Source organism: Pyricularia grisea, assembly GCF_004355905.1.
Source record: "Pyricularia grisea strain NI907 chromosome Unknown Pyricularia_grisea_NI907_Scaffold_2, whole genome shotgun sequence".
NCBI lineage: Eukaryota > Fungi > Ascomycota > Sordariomycetes > Magnaporthales > Pyriculariaceae > Pyricularia > Pyricularia grisea.
Window position 1 is genome coordinate 7,916,121 of NW_022156717.1, and position 19,351 is coordinate 7,935,471.

Consider the following 19,351-nt stretch of genomic DNA (forward strand, 5'->3'; position numbering starts at 1 on the left):
ATAGAAGCCATGGAGAACCAACGGGATGACGGATCGAGCTCGAAGGCTTGCTCTTACCACAGCTACTTGCGTCTCGTCGACCCTAGAATACAACAATCAGTGGAAACATCAGCAGTACCAGTCCAACGTGCCGAGCGGCCAGTAGTACCGATTTTTACCACGACGACAGTGACCGCAGAGCCTGTTCAGGTCCAACCGGCACGGAAGCAGACCAGTGCCTTTCGTAGTGCTGAAGGCTCACCAAAACCCCCACGGAGAGTCTCAACATACTCGGCAGCTCAGGTTGAGCCAGTTATTCGTCGTCCCCGGAGGGTCTCAACAGAGCCTACGCATGCGCGTCATGAGAAGAACAAAACCAAATCCGATTCAGACCGCAGTGATGCGGAATTCTTTCGGAAACGCAAGGTCACGCGCCGTGGCACTGGTGGCATTGCCAAGCAGGGGCCGGACGCTCAAGCAACAGTTGAGGACACACATTTGAAAGTCCCACTGATTATGGACGATGTATACGAGTCCGAGGCCGAGATGGATCGTCTGGATGACTACTATGGTTCCAAGAGTCATGCGAAGTCAGGGGAAGATCAGTCTGCTCCGGCACGAAGGGGACAATTGCCAACCTCTCGGGCGCGGCAGGGTGGGTCGTCTTCGGACGAGGACGGTGGTGGCTACCATGCTGGGCGGCGAGAGGTATACGACAGTGACCTTGAGTCGGTCGTGTCGGATGTGGGCAAAGCCGCGCATGCCAAAAAGATGAGAAGATATCGATCCCTGGCAAAAGGCAAATGGGAGATGATGCTACTGGACTTTATTGTAAACACAGGTATGCACTTTTGGTCCTCTGCATTGAGATTCTCGATACATCATGCTGATGGCTATTATAGACAGTATACCCGCAAAGTACGGTAACATACACGTCGACCCGAAGATCACCGCTCAGCTCGAGCGCGCTACCAAACTTTCCCTCTGCCGCCCCAAGGCGTTCAGCACTGGCATCCTGGCCGCCAACAAAACCACCGGTGCGATCCTTTTTGGGCCTCCCGGTACAGGAAAAAGTCTACTCGCCAAAGCAACAGCGCGTGAGTCTGGCTTCAACATGATCTGTGCCTCGACGGCCGAGATATTCCAAAAGTGCCATGGCGATGACGAAAAGGTAATACAGGCGCTATTCTCACTGGCACGCAAACTTCATCCATGCATCATATTCATCGATGAGGCCGACGCCATGCTCGGCAACCGCAAGGCTGGCGAGAGGCGCCATATTCGCGCCATGCTCAACCAGTTCCTCATCGAATGGGACGGACTGATGAGCGGGCTCGATTCGCCATTTGTCCTGCTCGCCACCAACAGGCCAACTGATCTCGACCCAGCCGTTCTGCGTCGCGCACCTGAGCGCATTCATCTCGATCTTCCAAGCTTAGCACAACGGAGCGGTATTCTACAACTACTTCTAACGGGCGAAAGACTTGCTCCGGACGTGACGATAGAGAAGCTTGCAAAAATGACTACGCACTATAGTGGCTCCGACCTAAAGAACATGTGCGTGGCGGCGGCGAGGCAGTGCATATGGGAGCAGGATGAAGACACGACGGAAAGGACGCTGACGCTAAACCATTTCCACACGGCATTGGTCACTGTCAAAGCTACGGGGCTGAGCAGGGTCGTGGAGAACGAGTTTAATATATTTAAGAACGGCGCTGGTTCCGGGGCGGCTCGGGTGACAGGCGACGATGAGTGACCACTGCGGGACGCCTCGAAAGAACAAGACAGAGATAGGGGGAAATACATCAAGTTATTATTCGAATGATCGACATGCTGTCTCTTACTCAGCGTACCATACATCCGGTGCAGCCAGTGGCGAACGCCCGGCAGCCCTACTAAGCCTAGTGCAACGATGCGTGCTGTTTCTTGTACGGAGTATATACCGAATCACTACATACAGCACAAAGCAAGCATGTCAATTTGATAGTCGGGCAAGCAGGCTACAGCGATGGTACGGCATTGCTGCAGCCATCGCCCCCAGCTTTACATCAGCAGTGGAGCAGACAGGGGCTTATTTTTCAGCTGCCACGATGCCAAGGCCTATGATTTGTCCCATGGCTTGCTTGCATGGATTGCTTGTACGATATCACGCTATCACTTTGTTGCCTACGGTGGGGGTTGTGCTTATGCAGCTGCAGGTTCAAATGTTTTCTCCACTGGAATACATCCTCTCTGCTCTTATCTTTTCCAGTCAAATTAACTGTCTGATAGTTTTACAAAGTAGTCCCAGATCAAGTTGTTAGTCGGCGGGATGAAGTACCTAGATGTCTCAGCGAAAATTGACCCATGTTAACGCAGCTGCCTGGCCCCTGAGCCCAACGAGCGGACGGATACCCTGGCTGATGGCTTTTTTTAAATGTCACCCTTGTACAGCAGAAGCTGGAGTATGATATTGGAGAAGGCAACGCATGTAAGGCTGTGGCCCGCCCCGCTTTCGCTGCGGCTTGGCGCGCTCAACTAACAAAGTAGCTGCTGTCGCTACGTTTTAGGACGGCGAATTACTGCACACGATGCTTTTGCTCACAGCCGTCCAGCACTAAAGATGATATTGTGCTGAGGAAGGACACAGTATGGCTGACCCGAATCAAAGTTCAAGTCAAGAACCTGGTGAAGTGGCCGGCAGCAGCACGCAGCAGAGTTTGGCGTCCGTGGACACAGCTTCAGATTCGAAGGTGCCCCTGAAGGATGAAAATGCGCGCGCCGCTATAGAAACCCATCCGGAACCGGATTCAGAGGATCAGCAGGGTGAGATCGCGTCTCGGGAGAGAGCACAGAACATTGACCAGCCAAACGCTACCACCCCGTCCGGGGAAGGAAATACTGTGGCAGCCGCTTCGGATCAGCCGAAAGCCGACAATGGGCTCGAGACAAATTCAAGTTCAGACTCGTGCCCAGAGCCGGCCACGGAGCCGATGACCCCCAAAGGTGACGAAGGTTATCCGGGATTTGACCAAAAGAAGGCTTCCGAACCAGGGGATGAGGGAAACAAACCCCCAGAGTCCGAAAATGGGAAGGAGGTGGAAGATGCCGAGTCCGAAGAGGACGAATCGTGTCTTGGAAAAGTTCCGGAAGATTTAGACGACGACTCGCCGTCTCGCCTCGAGTGGCTGCGGCAGAAAAGGGAAGAAGGTGCCGTCAGCAAGGCACTGGATCAGGCAATGTGTCTGATTGGACTGGAGCAAGTCAAATCCGAGCTTCTGCAGGGCAAAGCCGCCATCGATGCCAGGCGCAGACGGGGCGAGGATCTGGCTGGAGACGCCATTGTATGGCATGTGGAGGATAATACAGGCATTGGTAACGTAGAAAACTCCCCCGAGTGGTTGGCATATAGTGTGATCAGGTCCTGTTTTAATTGAGGGGCCGGCTTGCGATGATATAAGGCCTAACAGATGCAATCAGACGACCGTCTCATAGAACGCCTCTTTGACGAAATGGAAAAGGAGATGGGCTTTGACCATGCGAAGTCATCAAAGTGGCGTGGCGAACGCCGGGTTGTCAAACTGATGGACTATTCCGACCGCGAGCTCCAGGTTCATTTGATAAAGTTGATCAAAAAGAGAGGGATGAAGGTCGAGGGTAGCATTGACGGGCCCTATCCAGGGATTCTTGCCGCGAGGATAGGACGGAGTCGAGGAAATTCTGCGTTTCAGAATCTGGATACCGTCAAGCAGGAGTTTAGAAAAGTGGCTCATCGTCAGGCCGTGAGGCTTCATCGGGACCGTATCGAATGGACCAAGGGCGGCGAGCAAGGAGATGCTCCCGATGATTTCCTCCTCACAAAGGAGGATCTTCTTGGTCCCCCGCCCGCAGACGTGCGGGAGAAAAGTAAAGCATACCGCGAACTCAACGCGATGGTCGGGCTGGATAATATCAAAGAGGCCGTGGAGGAGCTTATGGACCTTCCTCGGGCAAACTATGAGCTCGAGCTGCAGGGCAAGCAGAAGGTCAAGGTCAACCTCAACCGCGTCTTCATGGGGCCACCGGGAACGGGCAAAACAACAGCGGCGAAACTCTTTGGTCAAGTTCTGGTCGATTTGGATCTAGTGGATAGGAACGAAGTGATTTGCAAGGGCCCGCCGGACTTGTTAAACTGGGACAGCGGCTACACCATCGAAAAGACTCACAAAGCACTCGTCGCCGGGCAGGGCAAAGTCCTCATCATCGACAACGCTTCCGAACTATGTCCAGATGCCCCGAATATCGCCTCGACAGACAGCGACAGCAAAGACAGGCCGCTGTTTGCAATCGCAGAAACGCTCGCCACCGACGCGGATGCATCTTCGGGCCAGGACGGCGGCTGTATATTCCTCGTGGGGGAGGCGCAGGGCCTGCGTGACATGTTTGATAAATGCCATCGGGGGTTGCGCACCAGGTTCTCTCTCGACGACGGGTTCCAGTTTCCGGATTATGACCCTCCCGAGTTGGTCAAGATATTGGAAGTGAAGCTCACCGAGGCCAATGTCACCGCCAACGAGCAGGCCAAAAAGGTTGCCGAGCAGATCTTGTCGAGGGCTAGGCACAGGCCGGGTTTTGGCAACTGCAACAGCATCGACATCTTGATACGCAAGGGACTGACGTCGCGGAGGGCACGACTCCGGAATGAGGGTGCAGCTGCTGGCCAGGCCTCTGGCGAGAAGCCATCGGTTCCAAGGTATAGTTTCTGGCTGAACCAGTCTGCGGTGCTGGAACCTGAAGATTTCGACCCGGATTGGCGGCGGGGATCCGAGACTCTGAGCGGATGTGAAGATCTCTTCAAGGAGTTTGTCGGTTTCGGTCCTATCGTCAGGCAGTTCACGAGATATCAGGAGATAGTTGCCGGGATGCGCCTGCATGGAGTAGATCCGGGATCTCACATACCCTTTACATTTGTGTTCAAGGGGCCTCCAGGGACGGGCAAGACGACGACTGCTAGAAAGCTAGGACAAATCTTCTACGACATGGGATTTCTCACGACCAACGAGGTGATCGAGTGCTCCGTGTCGGACTTTATCGGCTCGCACCTGGGCGAGACGGCGCCCAAGCTTCGGACGCTGCTGGACAAGGCGCTCGGCAAGGTCCTCTTCATCGACGAGGCCTACCGGCTCGCCAACGGGACCGTGGGACGTAAGACGGGCCGGTCGTTCGAGGACGAGGCGGTCGGCGAGCTGGTCGACAGCCTCACCAAGGAACGGTACCGACGCAAGGTGGTGGTCATCCTGGTGGGCTACAGCGACGACATGGATCGGCTCATGAAGGCCAACCGGGGCCTGCACAGCCGCTTCGCCACCGAGGTGGTGTTCCCGCAGCTGACGCCCGGACAGTGCATCAAATTCCTGGGCCAGCTGATTGGTCAGATGGGCGTCTCGATCCGCGACAGGGAGGATCCTGACCCCAGACAGAAGGAAAAAGTCCTCAGGGTCATGGGCAAGCTGATCGCGACGAGGGATTGGTCCAACGGGAGGGACATTGAGACGCTCGCGGCCGAGATCGTCGGGGACGTCTACTGCCGGGAGGGTAGGAGGGGGAAGAAGTCGGCGAGGTTGCAGGTCTCCACCGAGGAGCTGGTCGGGTTTTTGTTGGAGATGCTGAAGGGACGGCGTGCTGGGGAGTTGGTCGATGAGGAGTGATGATGGTAGGATTATGCGTGTGTATGGTTGCGAATTAAGGGAAGCCTTTTTTTTTTCAATACAATTTGCGACTGCCATAATGGCCGCGGTGTAAGTGAGCCTAAATGGGTTCACACAGCATGGCGAATGGCAATATCTACTTGGCAGTTATTAAAGTCATATCTCTTTTGATAACTATTTGTCTTATAATATTTGTGATTTATCGAGCTTCCTTTGTTTTGTTTCGTCCTGTTTATCAGGTATGCCACAAAGTAATTGGTGCTAGCTAGGTTGCTTGCCTCTTAAGGACTGCTTGTGGCGATCAAACATTAGTCATTCTTAACCCCAACTCGCCACCATTTGCTTCACTTGGCAGCTGAAGCTGTCATCCTCGACCCCAACTGTCACATGTTGCTTCTGCATCACAAAAAAAAAACGACCGAGTATTTTACTTGTTGTCGTGGGGCTTCCATGTTTTGTTCTTTCTGATTTGTTCGCACATTAACGATCCGAGACCCAACTGGAGCTGACATGACCCTGCGATCAATTCTTGGCGACTCCAACCGTGTCAAGAAGAAACAAAGCCCATCTTCATCCAGGTCAACGAGCGGCTCGTCCTCCTCAACATGGCCCAAAAATCTCCAACGCAGCAAGCCCACCTCGGAGAATTCGTCTGAAAAGCAAACACCAACACCAAGCCGCCACAACCATGACGTAGACGACGACCACGACGACATCCTCAACCACCCGCTCGACGACCACGGCCTCGTCGCAGCCCTGACCACCGACCTCCGCCTGCGCGACGTCCCACAGGCCGTGCGGCACGCGCGGGAGAACATGTTTGCGCCCCTACCCACGCGCGGCATCTCGTCCGCCCTCCGCATGACCATCGCGTCCAGGAGGGAGGGCATCCCGCCCGTGGTGTCGGCGTCGCACGTCCAGGCCCTCCTGACCGCCACCCCGACCGCCGTCGAGCGCGAGACGGTCGAGCTCGTCCGCGCCGGCGTCCTCAGGCGGGTCGATGTGCCCACCAGGGGTGCCGCCGGCGACGTCCTCGTCCTGGCGGCCGACTACGAGGCGCTGGTGCAAAGCCGGGCGCCGCAGGCCCTGGACGACGGCACGCGCGAGGCCTACGTCGCGCTGCTGAGGGATCGGCCCGGCGCCGCGACCGTCGCGCCTGGCCCGGACTCTGGGCTCGGCGTCGCGCAGGTCGAGAAGCTGTTCCGCGCGGGCTTTCTGACTAGCGCCGTGCAGGGCCGCGCGGCTGCGCATGGCATCTTCTCGCGGCCAGAGGACAGGACCACGCTGCTGTCGCTCGCTACTGTGGCGAGGGCGCCGTCTGGGACCGTCGGGGCGGTGGGCGGCCAGGGGGGAGCGCGCGAGCACGCTACCGGCAGGGGAGGGGCTGGTTCTCCGTGGTCCGGCGGCGGGGCGGCGGGGACGACGACAGAGTACCGGATCGCCGTGCCCGGAGCCGGAGCCTTTCTCAAGCTGGTGACGGCGGCACTGGAGCACTTGAGGACGCTGCTGGCGCGGCTGCCGCACCGCGAGGCGCCCGAGTACCTGCTCAAGGAGAAGTGGGATGGCGGGACGGCAAAGGGCAGCGGCGTGCAGGAGGCGGCGCGGCTGGCGCGCGGCGAAAGGGTCGGCACGCTGCCCGGGCGCACGAGGCGGTGGCGGGACTTTATGGGTTTGCAGTTTGAGTGGATCCTCGCCGAGGCGGTCGGGGCTGGGATGGTGGAGGTTTTCGAGACGGGCAGCGTGGGAAGAGGGGTGAGGTTGTTGGCGAGTTAGGAAAGGGGAGGTTGTGAATACGAGAGATGTATGATGACTCGTCAGATTACACTAGCATATAATGACTTACATAGGTATTCTAGAGTTTGTCACGGCAGCAATCTGGATGCTTTGAGATTTCACATACTGGCCCTGTACTTCTGCTGTTATCTCAAAGAAGTTTCATATCAACTCAAGAGCTTGGTGACGGAGACCAAGGCCGATGCGTCATAGCATATCAACATCCCTCTTGTTTCAACCCTATTCCTCTCCGTGGTTGACATGTGTTAGCGTCGGTGTCTACTGCTGCCGAAAAGGGCAACTTATATAGAACCCCTGAGGTTTGCAGCTTGACACCCTGTCATAAAACGGTTTCAACGCATACAAGTAGAAGCAAGTATAATACCCAGGTGACATTATAGCCCATTATACGACGTATATATATGGGCTTGGACGACTATATCATAAGTAGATACAGTAAGTATTACTCGTATGATCGACAAGGGGACGTTCGTCCATGAGGATCCCGATGTAACAGGCTCGACTATAGACTATAGCCACACTTCGGCCCATATAACAATACGATAATACGATACTACAATATTTTTTTACCGTACACAAACACCCAGGGTAAAAATATTACCGACCCGGCCTTGCCGTCCTCCCAATGCATGGCATACGGCTTTGACGAAGCTATTTGTATCTTCAAGGCGCGAGTCATGATTAAATGCGAGATTCTGAGCAAGAAGAGGTAAGTAAATGTGGCACAAAAACAAACGTTTCTTTTATGGATTTGTTCCTTTGTTCTTTTTTTTTCTTCCTAATTTTATTCCATTCTTCCATGATTCTATTTTTCTTGTTCTTTTCTGTTTTACTCCTCCCCGTGCCAGGCAACCCGAGGCAAATTTACTTTACAATCGACAGCAACGTAGATTACAGTAACAAACCGTAGTAAAAAAAAAAAAAAAGGCGGCTGGTATATCCCTGTGCGTGGCGAGATTCGTAATCTTGGCGCCAGGGAGGTACTCTGTAGTTGGTTTACACACAAAAAAAAAGGAACGACCGAGTAACGAATGGAAGAACAAAAATAGTATGAATTAATACCTTATCTTGGTTAAAGAAGTTGGGTCAACTTTCAGGCGAAAAAAAAAGAAAAAAAGAAAAAAAGGCTCCCGAGTCAAGGTGCTTTTGAGATCTGCAACAAACAGGAACGTGCATACGATCAACACGGCACGCTGTATTTAACGGACGAAAAGTTTTGAGAGAGAGGCGTATTGGGTACAGATGTAATCACAATCACCACATGGCAAATAAGCAACAGAAAAGACTCGAAAAGAAAGAAACACCGATTGCGAGCTTCATAGTGTGGTGCCACGGAGGGCGGGATGAAAAAAAAATAGGTACAATTAAAGAGAATCCAAGCCTCAAGGAAAGCAACCAATAAATACTTTATTGCGTGTTTACATTCGGAGGTAATTCGTCTCCGATTAATGACTTTTGATGGTCCCCCCCTTTTTTTTCCCCCAGGAAACAAAGGCATGAAGCCACGGTTTTGTCCGAAAGTCTAGCGAGTCAAAGAGCAAAACAGGGAAACGAACCTAAGAAAACAAAACAGATAAACAAAAGCCTTGTCTTTTTTAGTCGACGCTTCTTAAGTATTGCAAAGGTATAATTCTTTGTTATACCACGTATCGGAATTGTTATCATTGTACATGTACACCATCAAGACTCTCGACGTAGATTACCGAGTCCATGACACACTTGTAGGTTAGCTTCGGAAATCGGATTAGTTAGCCGGCGAACCAGACCTCTCCCCGCTTGGGCCCCAACAGATCTTGGACCACCAGCTTTCTTGAGACAGCCCGCCTGCACAGACGTGACCCGAATGCCCGGCAAGCCGGCTGTATTGCTGGAATTTGTAGTGAACAATACTGTACAGTACAAAAGGGGTGGGGGATTGACGAGAGAGGGAGCAATCGGCAACAAGCATAAAAAGAATTGGTCTCAGAAACTAGCGGTGCCGCCGTCTCCCGGCCGTTCGTCACTCGAGTTAGGCAGCGGGAAAGGTCTAGTCTAGTGTCTTTGGGCCGCACGGCTTTTCATATTGCATAAATTCCGATGATCGGCCCATAGTACCCTTAAAAATCGTCAGCTAACCCGGCCCAAGTTAAAACCACCCCAGCCTCAACCCGCTCACCTGTCTTGTGTAGGGATCTTTTTGTGGTCAGAGCTCGGCAGAAAAGAGGTTGTCGAGGGGAGATGGCTGACGGATTCTTTTTTTTTTTTTTTGTTCTTTATATGGTAATTTTGTGCAAGCTCAACCTTGCACTCTGCCTTATCTGCCTCGGGGACCCCTTGAACAAACCGAACCGAGACAAGTGACGCCGTTGAACGAACCGCTCCGCTACTGCACGCATCATTACATGCGTCTGTCATTTTTTTTTTTTTTGTTTGTTTGATTGAACCAAACCATACCCAAAAAAACACTGGGTTTGCCTCAGTTCAGGGTCGGGCAATTTTCTTCTTCATCACTGCGTACCGTACTTTCACCTCTTTTTTTGTTACGAAAGTAAAATTCGCTCATCTAAGTGAACCAAAGTTCTATTGTCTATCTTTCCCAAATGGGCCAATCTGCAGCCTTGATCACAGTCGCAACGTAGTATCCTGTCGAGCCTGTACTGCTACAGAAACTTGGTAATCTTTAGCAAAAGAGCCAAGGCAAGGGGAAGCTGTGCCCCCCCCATGTAAGCTGATCCTTGCAAGCCAATTCGAACAAGCCGCATCCGCATCTACCACAGGCAAGACAGGGTGGTAGCCGGCAGGTGGTACCCACAAAAACGCAACGGATTCATTCCTTCCTGAAATGCATTGTTCACTCACTGCCTTTAAGTTGAGGGGGCGTTGTCCACTTCTGCATCCATTCCAAAACCAACAGCACTGAGCAACAGCCCCAGAAGCGAACAATGGTTATTACCGCGTGTATCATGCTATTATATTTAGTTTTCTTCCCCATAAGGATTGTTTTACCACATGATAATTAAATTGCACCCTCATACCTATGCAACCCTAAAAGGAGGCATCAGTAGAAGAAAGCCATTTGACGTCTTAGCCTCATGTTTTGAGGAACCAGTTCGCCATTACAACGTACCGGTAGATGTCCGATGTGGGTGGCAAAGTTCCAGTTCCCCTCATCGCGTGCCTGGTCCAGTCGTTGCCGAACGTCGCACGAAGCATCTTTATCCTAAGCCTAATTACCTGAACTTTTAAAGTACCTAGCTAGCCCTGCTGACTTAGCAAGCAGCTTGTGAAGAGAAAACAGGGGGGNGGGGGGGGGGGGGGGGGGGGGGGGGGGCAGATCGGACAAGGGGCACCGGTTTGTGTGCCTGTATTTTATGTGTGTGTATATGTGTGTGATGTGATGGGATGGGATGGGATGGAAGCAGGGACGGATTCCCCCAATACCATTTTATTTTTCTTCTTGTTTCTCTCTGTGCGTGCTATTCGCCCTCCTGCCTCTTCAGTGGTGAGACTTCTTGATACCTTAATTACGCTCCCGAGTTTTAGCGTCCCCACGATTTGTTCAGCTCGTGGCCGCCTGCAGCGAGGTACATGCCTAAAGCCGTCACTTATGCATTGATGCTGCATCTGCCGGCCCATCTTTTTTTTTTATTGTCTGTTGTGCTACTGATGTTTCCTGCTAAAAAAGCTGCCAAGACCACAAGTAGCAGTAGTACTAACCCGTATCCCAGTGGCGGGCCGGCCAATCCCAGGGATCATCGTGGATTTTCCGACTCGGTCGATTCGATTTCTTTCATGAACATTTTACTCTGTTGAAGCTAGCGCAAGCGTTCCCTCTCTTCCCCGATTTGGTCCGGGGCCGTGTCACCACGACGACAGGGCCACCGGTGGCATCCAATTTCATCATGTCATTTGCGAATCTCTGATGTGGTGGATACCTTGTTATAATAACCGCCACACCCACCACTTGTGCCTTTTGCCCGAGGTACGCAACCAACGATCCCACAATCCGCCCAACATGAACAGACTTGAAGGGGAAAAAGAAAGTTAATGTGCACGTACCATACAATCATTGATCATTATTACCGCCAGGGACCGGGACTGATTCAAAGGCCCTCCCTCTCTCCCTTTTACCCAGCTACAGGGCAGAGAGGAGTTGCAACGCTTGGCCTGGCTAGCAAGGGGCACTACGGGGTAAGTCAAGCTGAGCCGTTCATACCAATCTACTGTATACGTCCGTCCTAGGATAAAAGGGGTTTGGTGTTTTGCGGCCAAGCCAGTGATTCAGCCACCGCGTGCCCGTCGGACCGGGTCCCTTGCATTAAATTGTAGCTTGTAGAAAGCACTACAACCCAAAGAATCAACCGGATTGGCAGTGATCAGCTATCAACAATTAAATCATCCCGTGCGGCGTTGTAGTGCCGTACCTGCCATAAAAGAAGAAAAAAAAAAGACACACCACACCATACCACACCACACACAACAACACGCCTTGACGCGCATGTGCAGTTCTTTCTGCCCTTAATCCAAATTTCCCTTTATCTTTTATTTCGACAGCTCCCCACATTCAACGCGACTCAAGGGTCATGGGGGGCGATCGGGGCTTGTGCGAGGTTGGTAAAGGGGTAAAGTGCATTCGCTAGGTGAAGAAAAAAAAAAGTCTTTTGACAAGGGGACCGTGGTGACGACTCTTCTCCCCCAGTGGGCAGAATAAGGGTGCAGCTGTGGAATTGGACATCTCTGTAGACAGGGATGGGGAACGGAACCATGCACCTTTGTAGATTCGTCTCCGTAGATGACAGAAACAAAAGAAAGCAAGGCAGAAGAAGGCTGGGAGAAACAGAAGAAAAAATAGGAGACACAGAAAAAAGTAAGTCAAGTGCTCAAAGCTTAACGGTCGAAGATGTATTCGATTGGCTTAGCTTGATTGTCTGATGAACCGCATCATCCAATCTGATGGCGCATTCGGGTGGTCTTCGATTCTAAGTTGTGCCAAAGTATTGGTTGGTAAATGGTGTGCAATCTGATTTATCCACCTCGAACCAAATTGTTTCTGTAATAGTGAGTGGCTTGAGTGACTGTGAAACTGGGTTTGAGTGGTGGTCTTGTACCAGTAACGAAGGAATCTTGAAGAGGGCAACCAACAAAAAAAAAAAAAAAAAAAAAGCCAAGCCCAATCGACGGATCCTGGCCACCCTTTCTCCAACCTGCTGCGATCAAGCAACAACCCAAAAAAGCCTGGGCAGTTGGTCGGCTCGTCATCTTTCCTACCTTGGATAGCTAGCTCGGCACCTACCTGATCTATCCCCCGAGTTCGCGTTGCCCCTCCCATCAAGCACCGTCGCCCGGGCATAATCTATCGCTCAAGGAGGAAGGACAAAGACGCTGTTGTTCCCTATTGTCAAAGGCTAGGTACAGCACATCGTTTACGCCAACCCGAGACTACCTACGTATCCTTCTCGCTGTTTGATTGCATCGAGTACCTACCTACCTGTCAAAACCCCTTTCGGACTCGTCCGTCTGTTGTCGTGTCGTCGCGCCACCTTCGACACCATCCATAACTGCACCCGAACCAAACTGATTGTATCGGCGGCAGTCTTGGACAACAACCACCTTTACCTGAGCATTGACGAACCAAATCCAAAGATCTGAACCGCGCCAAACTTTTTGTTGATCATCTCAGATCGTTGTTCAATTCGAACCAGGTAACAAACCTGGCTGGACCTGCAAGACCAGATCATCATCTGAAGTACGGACGAACACTAGCAAGTTTTCTCGGACGTGCGCAACCGTCGACTAGTCAACTTTGTATCATTTCCCGCAAGTTTACCTAGGTACCTAGACCGAATCGATGCACCAACGTTTTGTCTCGAACTGCTGTTAGCTGCCAGTCACCACACCACGTCTGGACCTTGATCCTGCCGGTATGTCACTCTTTTTTTTTATTTTTACTTGTCTTTCGATCCTAGCCTAGTTGGCTGTCAGCCGCCACAGCTCTTTTTTTGGGTCGATACAGCCTTGGCTCGTTGTCGAACCGTTTGGCTGTCGCACTTTCGTCTGTCTCATCCATAAGTCCCTACCCAGTGAACTCGAAATCGCTCGCCCGCTTTCCTGCGGGCACTTTCCCGGGAAGCGAGAAAGCATAGCGAAACCCCCCAGCCACTTTACCGCCTTTCATTCTTTATGACTTTCTGCTTAATTCACGCATAACGACGTTTCAAACCCACAGCGGAGCTCCGCGCTTACAATACAGGCTACCCCATCCTGGACAGTATTAGTTACCTGGCACGAACCCTGGGCACCCTGGCTTTCTTTTGTGTGGGTTGGCTCTCGCCTGGGATACGCTGCGACGAGCAAGGCGGCTTTCCAACTCACTTCAACCCAACCATTACCGCCGACTACCACCGCCATCCAGTCGCTGTCCGCTGTGCAGCATCAGCGCCCGACCGCTCGTTCTCAACGCAAACTGCAGCGCCTCCTTTCCGTTGGGTGCATAATTCCCCAAACAAAAATTAATGGACCCGATCACCGGTGCACTGTACGATTGAACTCGCATCGATTGAATGCAGACGTCGAACCACCTTTGTTAGAGTTACCGCCGTTGCACGTACGCAAGCACGTCGCGCGTCAAAAATGTCAACCACAACCCTGCCGAGGGCGGCCAACGGGCCACCGACCTCGGCCCTCCCCGCCTTACCCGTCGGGAAAACACGAAAGACTGCCGGGGGCATCGTCGCTCCCTCACGCTCAGCCAGCAGCACACCTAGGAGCGGCCTGCGTGCTCCATCGACTTCATTTCTCCCTCCCTCAACGCCAGCACCAACAACTGCATTACCACAGCCGCGATCGGTTTCTGGTATTGTTGGACCGGGTACCAAGACCATCCGCAAGACCGTCAGCATCAACTCATTTCCTCAGCCTCCCCGTGGCGACAGCGGTCGTGCCAGCCTTCCACCCAGTCCTCTCTCCAGTGGCGCATCCGCCTCCCGAAGACCGAAAACCGCGATAAGTGCAGATACCCACAACTTGGGCAGCACGCCAAGCCTGCTAAACGGCTCAGAAGGAATAAAGTCTGTCCGTAACGCCGGTGCCAGGAGCTCCGACGGCTTCATCAGTGTAGGATCACCACCACAGAGCCGTAGCTCATCAGCACAAGACTCATATTCAACCTCGGCCACGCAGTACGACGATATGCCGGATGGCACGCAACACAAACCAAGCGCCGGAGGCGAAAGCAAGAGAACATCAAAAATTGATGGAAAGGGAAACGTGATAGTAAGCGTCAGGGTACGACCCGATGCAGGATCTAATGAACATGGCAGGACAGAGGGAGAATGGATGGTCGATGGAAGAAGATCGCTCATCTCATATCGCGGCAAAGAGGGCGGTGATTACTTTTACGGTATGTTATTTGGACGATCCCCAACTTTTGAAAAAAAAATTTACTGACTGGGCTATAGATAATGTTTTCGCAACGCACGACGACAACTCAAAGGTGTATGATCACAGCGCCAAGCGCTTGGTCAGGAGAGTCATGGAGGGCTACCACGGCACGGTGTTTGCCTACGGAATGACGGGTACGGGAAAGACTTTCTCCATGCAGGGTACTGCTTCATCACCTGGTGTTATTCCACTAGCGATTACGGACATTTTCTCGTACATTCGAGAGACACCCTCGAGGGAGTTTCTGCTACGCGTCAGCTATCTGGAGATATACAATGAAAGGATTCATGATCTCCTTAGCATGCCGACCGGCAGCGGGGTTGGCGGTAACACAGCCCAAGAGGAGATCAAGTTGCGGGAGGACAGCAAGCGTGGAGTCTATGCCAGTCCGCTCAAGGAGGAAATTGTGCAAAGTCCGACCCAGCTACTGCGTGTCATTGCCCGAGGTGACCAGGCACGCAGGACGGCCAGCACACAGTTCAACGCCAGGAGTTCCCGAAGTCACGCTGTCGTGCAGATTGTTGTGGAAAGTCGGGAACGGGTACCGGGTACTTCTTCGGCGGGTGGCGACAGCAAGCGATCCGGCATGCTTCCCGGCGGCGTGCGTGTGTCGACGCTGAGCTTGATCGACTTGGCAGGCTCCGAAAAAGCTGCTGAAAGCAAGGAGCGCCGTACGGAAGGTTCGCACATCAACAAGAGCTTGTTGACTCTTGGTACCGTTATCTCGAAACTGTCTGAATACAAGGACAAGGATGGAAAGATGTCGGAGAAGGACGGCAAGCATCTGCCGTACCGAGACAGCAAGTTGACCAGGCTGTTGCAAGGCGCTCTCTCCGGAAATTCACTTGTCAGCATCCTCTGCACGATCCAGACTGGCGCTGCTGGTAGCGTGGCAGGAGGAGGGAACACGCACGTCAGCGAGACTATCAACACACTCAAGTTCGCAGCACGTGCCAAGAACAGCATCGTCAGTCATGCGAAGAAGGCTGAGGAGGCTCTTGGAGCAGGTGGCGAGGGTGGTGCGAGGGTTCTGCTTGAGAGATACCGCATGGAGATCCAGGAGCTCAAGTCTCAGCTGAATTCGCAAGCGAAGAACAGCAAGGGAAAGGATACCGAAGAAGCCAAGGCAAAAGATGCCGAGGAGGAAAAGGCTCGCGAGAAAGAAGCTGAGCATCGACACGAAGAACAGCTTCTTGAGATGCAGCTCGCGCGCACAGCACTCAAGGAGAGGATAGATCACCTGAACAGGCTGATTTTGAGCTCCAAATCAACAGGTGTTAATTCCAACGGGTCATACAGCTCGCTGGGAATGCACCCTCGATCGTCGCTCGTCTCAGTCAGGTCAATGGGGACAACTAGTGGGCGGTCCCTTCTGGAGAGGACATCGTCAATGACATCATCTTCTTCTACCCTTGGTCGACGCACCAGCAGCCGGCGGGTGTCGAGCAGCGTGGGAGAGATGAATGTTGAGGAAGACGACAGCCATGGCGAGTATGGAGACGGAATCGCATCTCTGGCAGCTCAGAACCGAGCGCTGCAGGCCGATCTGACGGACAAGAACCGGTACATCGCGACGCTGGAGAAGCGCTTGCTACAGGCTAGAAGGACAAGTTCAGCACGGGCGTCAGTCGGTATGGGAGGTTCCAAGGGAATCATGGTCGGTGAGGACCACAGCGTAGCGACAGTCATCAAGGAGAAGGATGCCGAGATTGCCGAGCTTCGTGCTCGTCTTGATGACAAGGATCGGATGTTGAGTGCACTGCGGAGCGCTGCGCGGTCGAGAGACAACGCGGACCGAGTCGAATCGCGGGCCGAGATGCGGTCATCACAGATCATGGACGGCAGTACAAAATCCCCGACCGAGCCGCGCGCATCACAGATTATAGAAGGACCAGCGAAATCAAAATCACCGCTAGGGTCACCACCAAGTCAAGCAGCACCGTCACCGCCCTCGCTTGCTCGGCAAATGTCTGGGATTAAGAAGCGGACAAAGAGCGTGGACGAAATGAGCCGCATACTCGATGAAATGGTATGAATTTATTGCCAACGGCCTTCGCCTTTACAACCTCTTTCGGCTCGACTTCGGACACTACTGACTGTTTTCTCTATGCAGATTCAGGATCGTGTCGAGAGTGGTCAAATCGTCCGTGGCGTGCGTGGCAGCGTCAGGATTGCCAGCGAACAACGGAAAGCCCCTACCATCACAGCAGACGACCAACTTATGCATGAACCGAAGCCCGCGTTGGCTTTGCAGGTCTGAAGCTCATAATGCTTCACGAACTGCTTGACCTGGTGGCTTTTTTTTGTCCTTTTCTTTTCATACCCTTTTTATCTTTTTTTCTTTTTTTCCCCCCCTTTCCTGGAGGACTTTCTCCTCTATCAGATTTTACCCCCGCGGGTTCACATTGTTTCCTTCACTCGGCACAAACATTAATGGGCTGTCTTTTGAAAAAGAAAAAACAAGGGGTTGGTGCTGTCTTTTTTTCCTGGGATGACTTATTGATCTGGAGTTTTATTCCTATCTTTGGGCTTGGATTGTTTCAGTTTTCCTTGATACCAGCTGGCGGCTATATATTCTTTTTTCTTATGTCGGTATTTTGTTTGTCGTTCGCTGGCTGGTGTCGTTCCTATACCCGACCTAAGATCTTTTTTCCTTCTTGGGTCTTTCTCTGACTTTCGTTACTGTTTTGGTTTGTCTTTTCGTCTTGATGGCAGTCAGTTTGGACGCTCTCTCTTGTCTTGTTTGCAAACGTTGGGCTGTATTATATATATCCACGCTTTAAATAGGGTGCAGTAGAGATTTACATGATGGGAATGATGTCGCAAGTTTTGGTTGTTTGGAAGGCAAGTCCTTGTAAATAATACAGGGAAAAGCGACAGAGCGAAATAAAATAAAAAAAAGATTTTTTTCACCGGGTTGTGTGTCGTACTGATAACGCATTTGTACCATCTCCCTCGGGCTCGAGGATTCACATAATTGAATGGATACGTGGTGATCATATTCAAACTTAATCCCTGCAGGTTGTGCATTGTGTTCTTTGTACTTTTGCTGGAGTTCTATCTATTTGTTGGCAGGATGCGGCAAGGTCCGGGGCGGCAAGACTGATGAATTACTCGGCAAGTGACCTATAAATATTTACTGGCTACCAAGCATGCGGTCCGGAGAGGTTGGACGGGACGGATGCAGGAGTGCGGCAACTAACGGATGGCAGGGGCTGAGGAATTTTTTTTTTTAAACCTATATCGGAGTCACTTAAGAGAAGGCACAAAAGAGAAAAAACCACGTTTCGCCCCTGAAGAAAGCTTCAGGTAGATGCCTATATGCGGCACATTGATAATGTTTTTTGTTGTCGATAGAGGGTCTCTCTCCTCAATTTGTGTGACGAGACGACCCAACTAAACATACCCCCGATCATTATTTGCCCCTTCGTGCTTGAGCGATCAACAGTAGCCGTTGCAAAGAAGAAAAAAACGGTACCGTTTAGAAGAAGAAAAAAAAAAAAGAGAGCCTGATTTGATTAACCTTGCAACTAGCCTTGGTGCTAAGTTTCCAAAAGAGTTATGATAAGCATTTGCCCCTTTTTCTAAAGCTCGGTGCCTGCCGGTACCATTTTTTTTTTTCCTTTTCATTTACTGCTTTGAACCTTTTAGTGGCTTGAGTGATTACTCTTAATGCGGCACAGCGAGCAGAATTAAAGCTCAGAGAGGCGAGAGTAGAGGGGGGGCGCTTGAGAGAGTGGGTGGGTTTTTGGTTTTGTTTTTGGTGCGAAGCTCGTCTCACACAAAGAGCCGTCAAACCCCAACTTGGTGCAAGCCACTGGCGTGTCTGATCAGTGGCGACCAAAGCGACGCAATCAAGGCCGAGACATTGTGAAACCGTAAAATGAAGTTGGCAAAAGGGCTTTGATATCTTGTTTTCCTCTTTGACCTTTAATTTTCTTCATCGATGTCCCTTTTTTTTTTGTCTTTCTTTTTTTTTTTTTTTTTCACGTCTGTTTCGATTGCACGGACGGAGTTTGCCGTAAATGGGCTTCAAAGCGTGTTATTTATGTTTTAAAGCATTCTGCCTCGAGGCATGAAGGCACGCGAGGCATGCAAAACATGGTAACCTGGACAGCGCGCTTTTTATTTTATTTTGTCAGTACTGTACACCAAACGTACAGAAAAAAAAGTTGTGTCGGCCCGCGTATTCCTAGTTTATTTAGGTCATTCATAGTTGGTTTTAAAACCCACGCGCAATAATGGAAACACTATGCAGTGGTTAGTTAGTGTGTTTACCTACTAACCTGGGGTAAATCAGTGTTCTTGGCTTCGTTCATCCGGCGCTTCTCTTCCCATCAGACAAGAGCTATTCCTGGACGGGCAAGTGCATTGCAGCTTGCAGTAAAAGTAGTAAGATTTTCTTTGGTCTCCAATTGGGGGAGGCACAGCTGGGTCAGATGAACGGTAGAAAAAAAAGATCGACCAGGAACCCCCCTCCTCCCCGGATATTT

The 19,351-nt window shown here is 51.8% G+C and overlaps 5 protein-coding genes across 5 annotated transcripts; 4 read left to right on the plus strand and 1 right to left on the minus strand.

Annotated features, from left to right (window-relative positions):
* Positions 1–862: 862 nt before the first annotated feature.
* Positions 863–1,735, plus strand: PgNI_04950 (uncharacterized protein; the record flags this gene model as incomplete). Its single annotated transcript, XM_031124991.1, has 1 exon — positions 863–1,735. One exon carries the CDS (start codon positions 863–865, stop codon positions 1,733–1,735), a length of 873 nt encoding a protein of 290 aa, XP_030983695.1.
* Positions 1,736–2,285: 550 nt separating this feature from the next.
* On the plus strand, positions 2,286–5,645 carry PgNI_04951 (uncharacterized protein; the record flags this gene model as incomplete). Its single annotated transcript, XM_031124992.1, has 3 exons — positions 2,286–2,449; positions 2,529–3,333; positions 3,454–5,645. The coding sequence occupies exons 2-3, from the start codon at positions 2,610–2,612 to the stop codon at positions 5,643–5,645; spliced, it is 2,916 nt and encodes a 971-aa protein (XP_030983694.1). The 5' UTR covers positions 2,286–2,449; positions 2,529–2,609.
* A 510-nt stretch (positions 5,646–6,155) lies between these two features.
* PgNI_04952 (uncharacterized protein) lies at positions 6,156–7,418 on the plus strand (the record flags this gene model as incomplete). Its single annotated transcript, XM_031124993.1, has 1 exon — positions 6,156–7,418. One exon carries the CDS (start codon positions 6,156–6,158, stop codon positions 7,416–7,418), a length of 1,263 nt encoding a protein of 420 aa, XP_030983697.1.
* A 2,172-nt stretch (positions 7,419–9,590) lies between these two features.
* On the minus strand, positions 9,591–9,833 carry PgNI_04953 (uncharacterized protein; the record flags this gene model as incomplete). Its single annotated transcript, XM_031124994.1, has 1 exon — positions 9,591–9,833. The coding sequence occupies one exon, from the start codon at positions 9,831–9,833 to the stop codon at positions 9,591–9,593; it is 243 nt and encodes an 80-aa protein (XP_030983696.1).
* A 2,861-nt stretch (positions 9,834–12,694) lies between these two features.
* Positions 12,695–17,768, plus strand: PgNI_04954 (uncharacterized protein). Its single transcript, XM_031124995.1, has 4 exons — positions 12,695–13,339; positions 13,688–14,817; positions 14,876–16,887; positions 16,972–17,768. The coding sequence occupies exons 2-4, from the start codon at positions 14,049–14,051 to the stop codon at positions 17,116–17,118; spliced, it is 2,928 nt and encodes a 975-aa protein (XP_030983691.1). The 5' UTR covers positions 12,695–13,339; positions 13,688–14,048; the 3' UTR covers positions 17,119–17,768.
* The last annotated feature ends 1,583 nt before the right edge of the window (positions 17,769–19,351 follow it).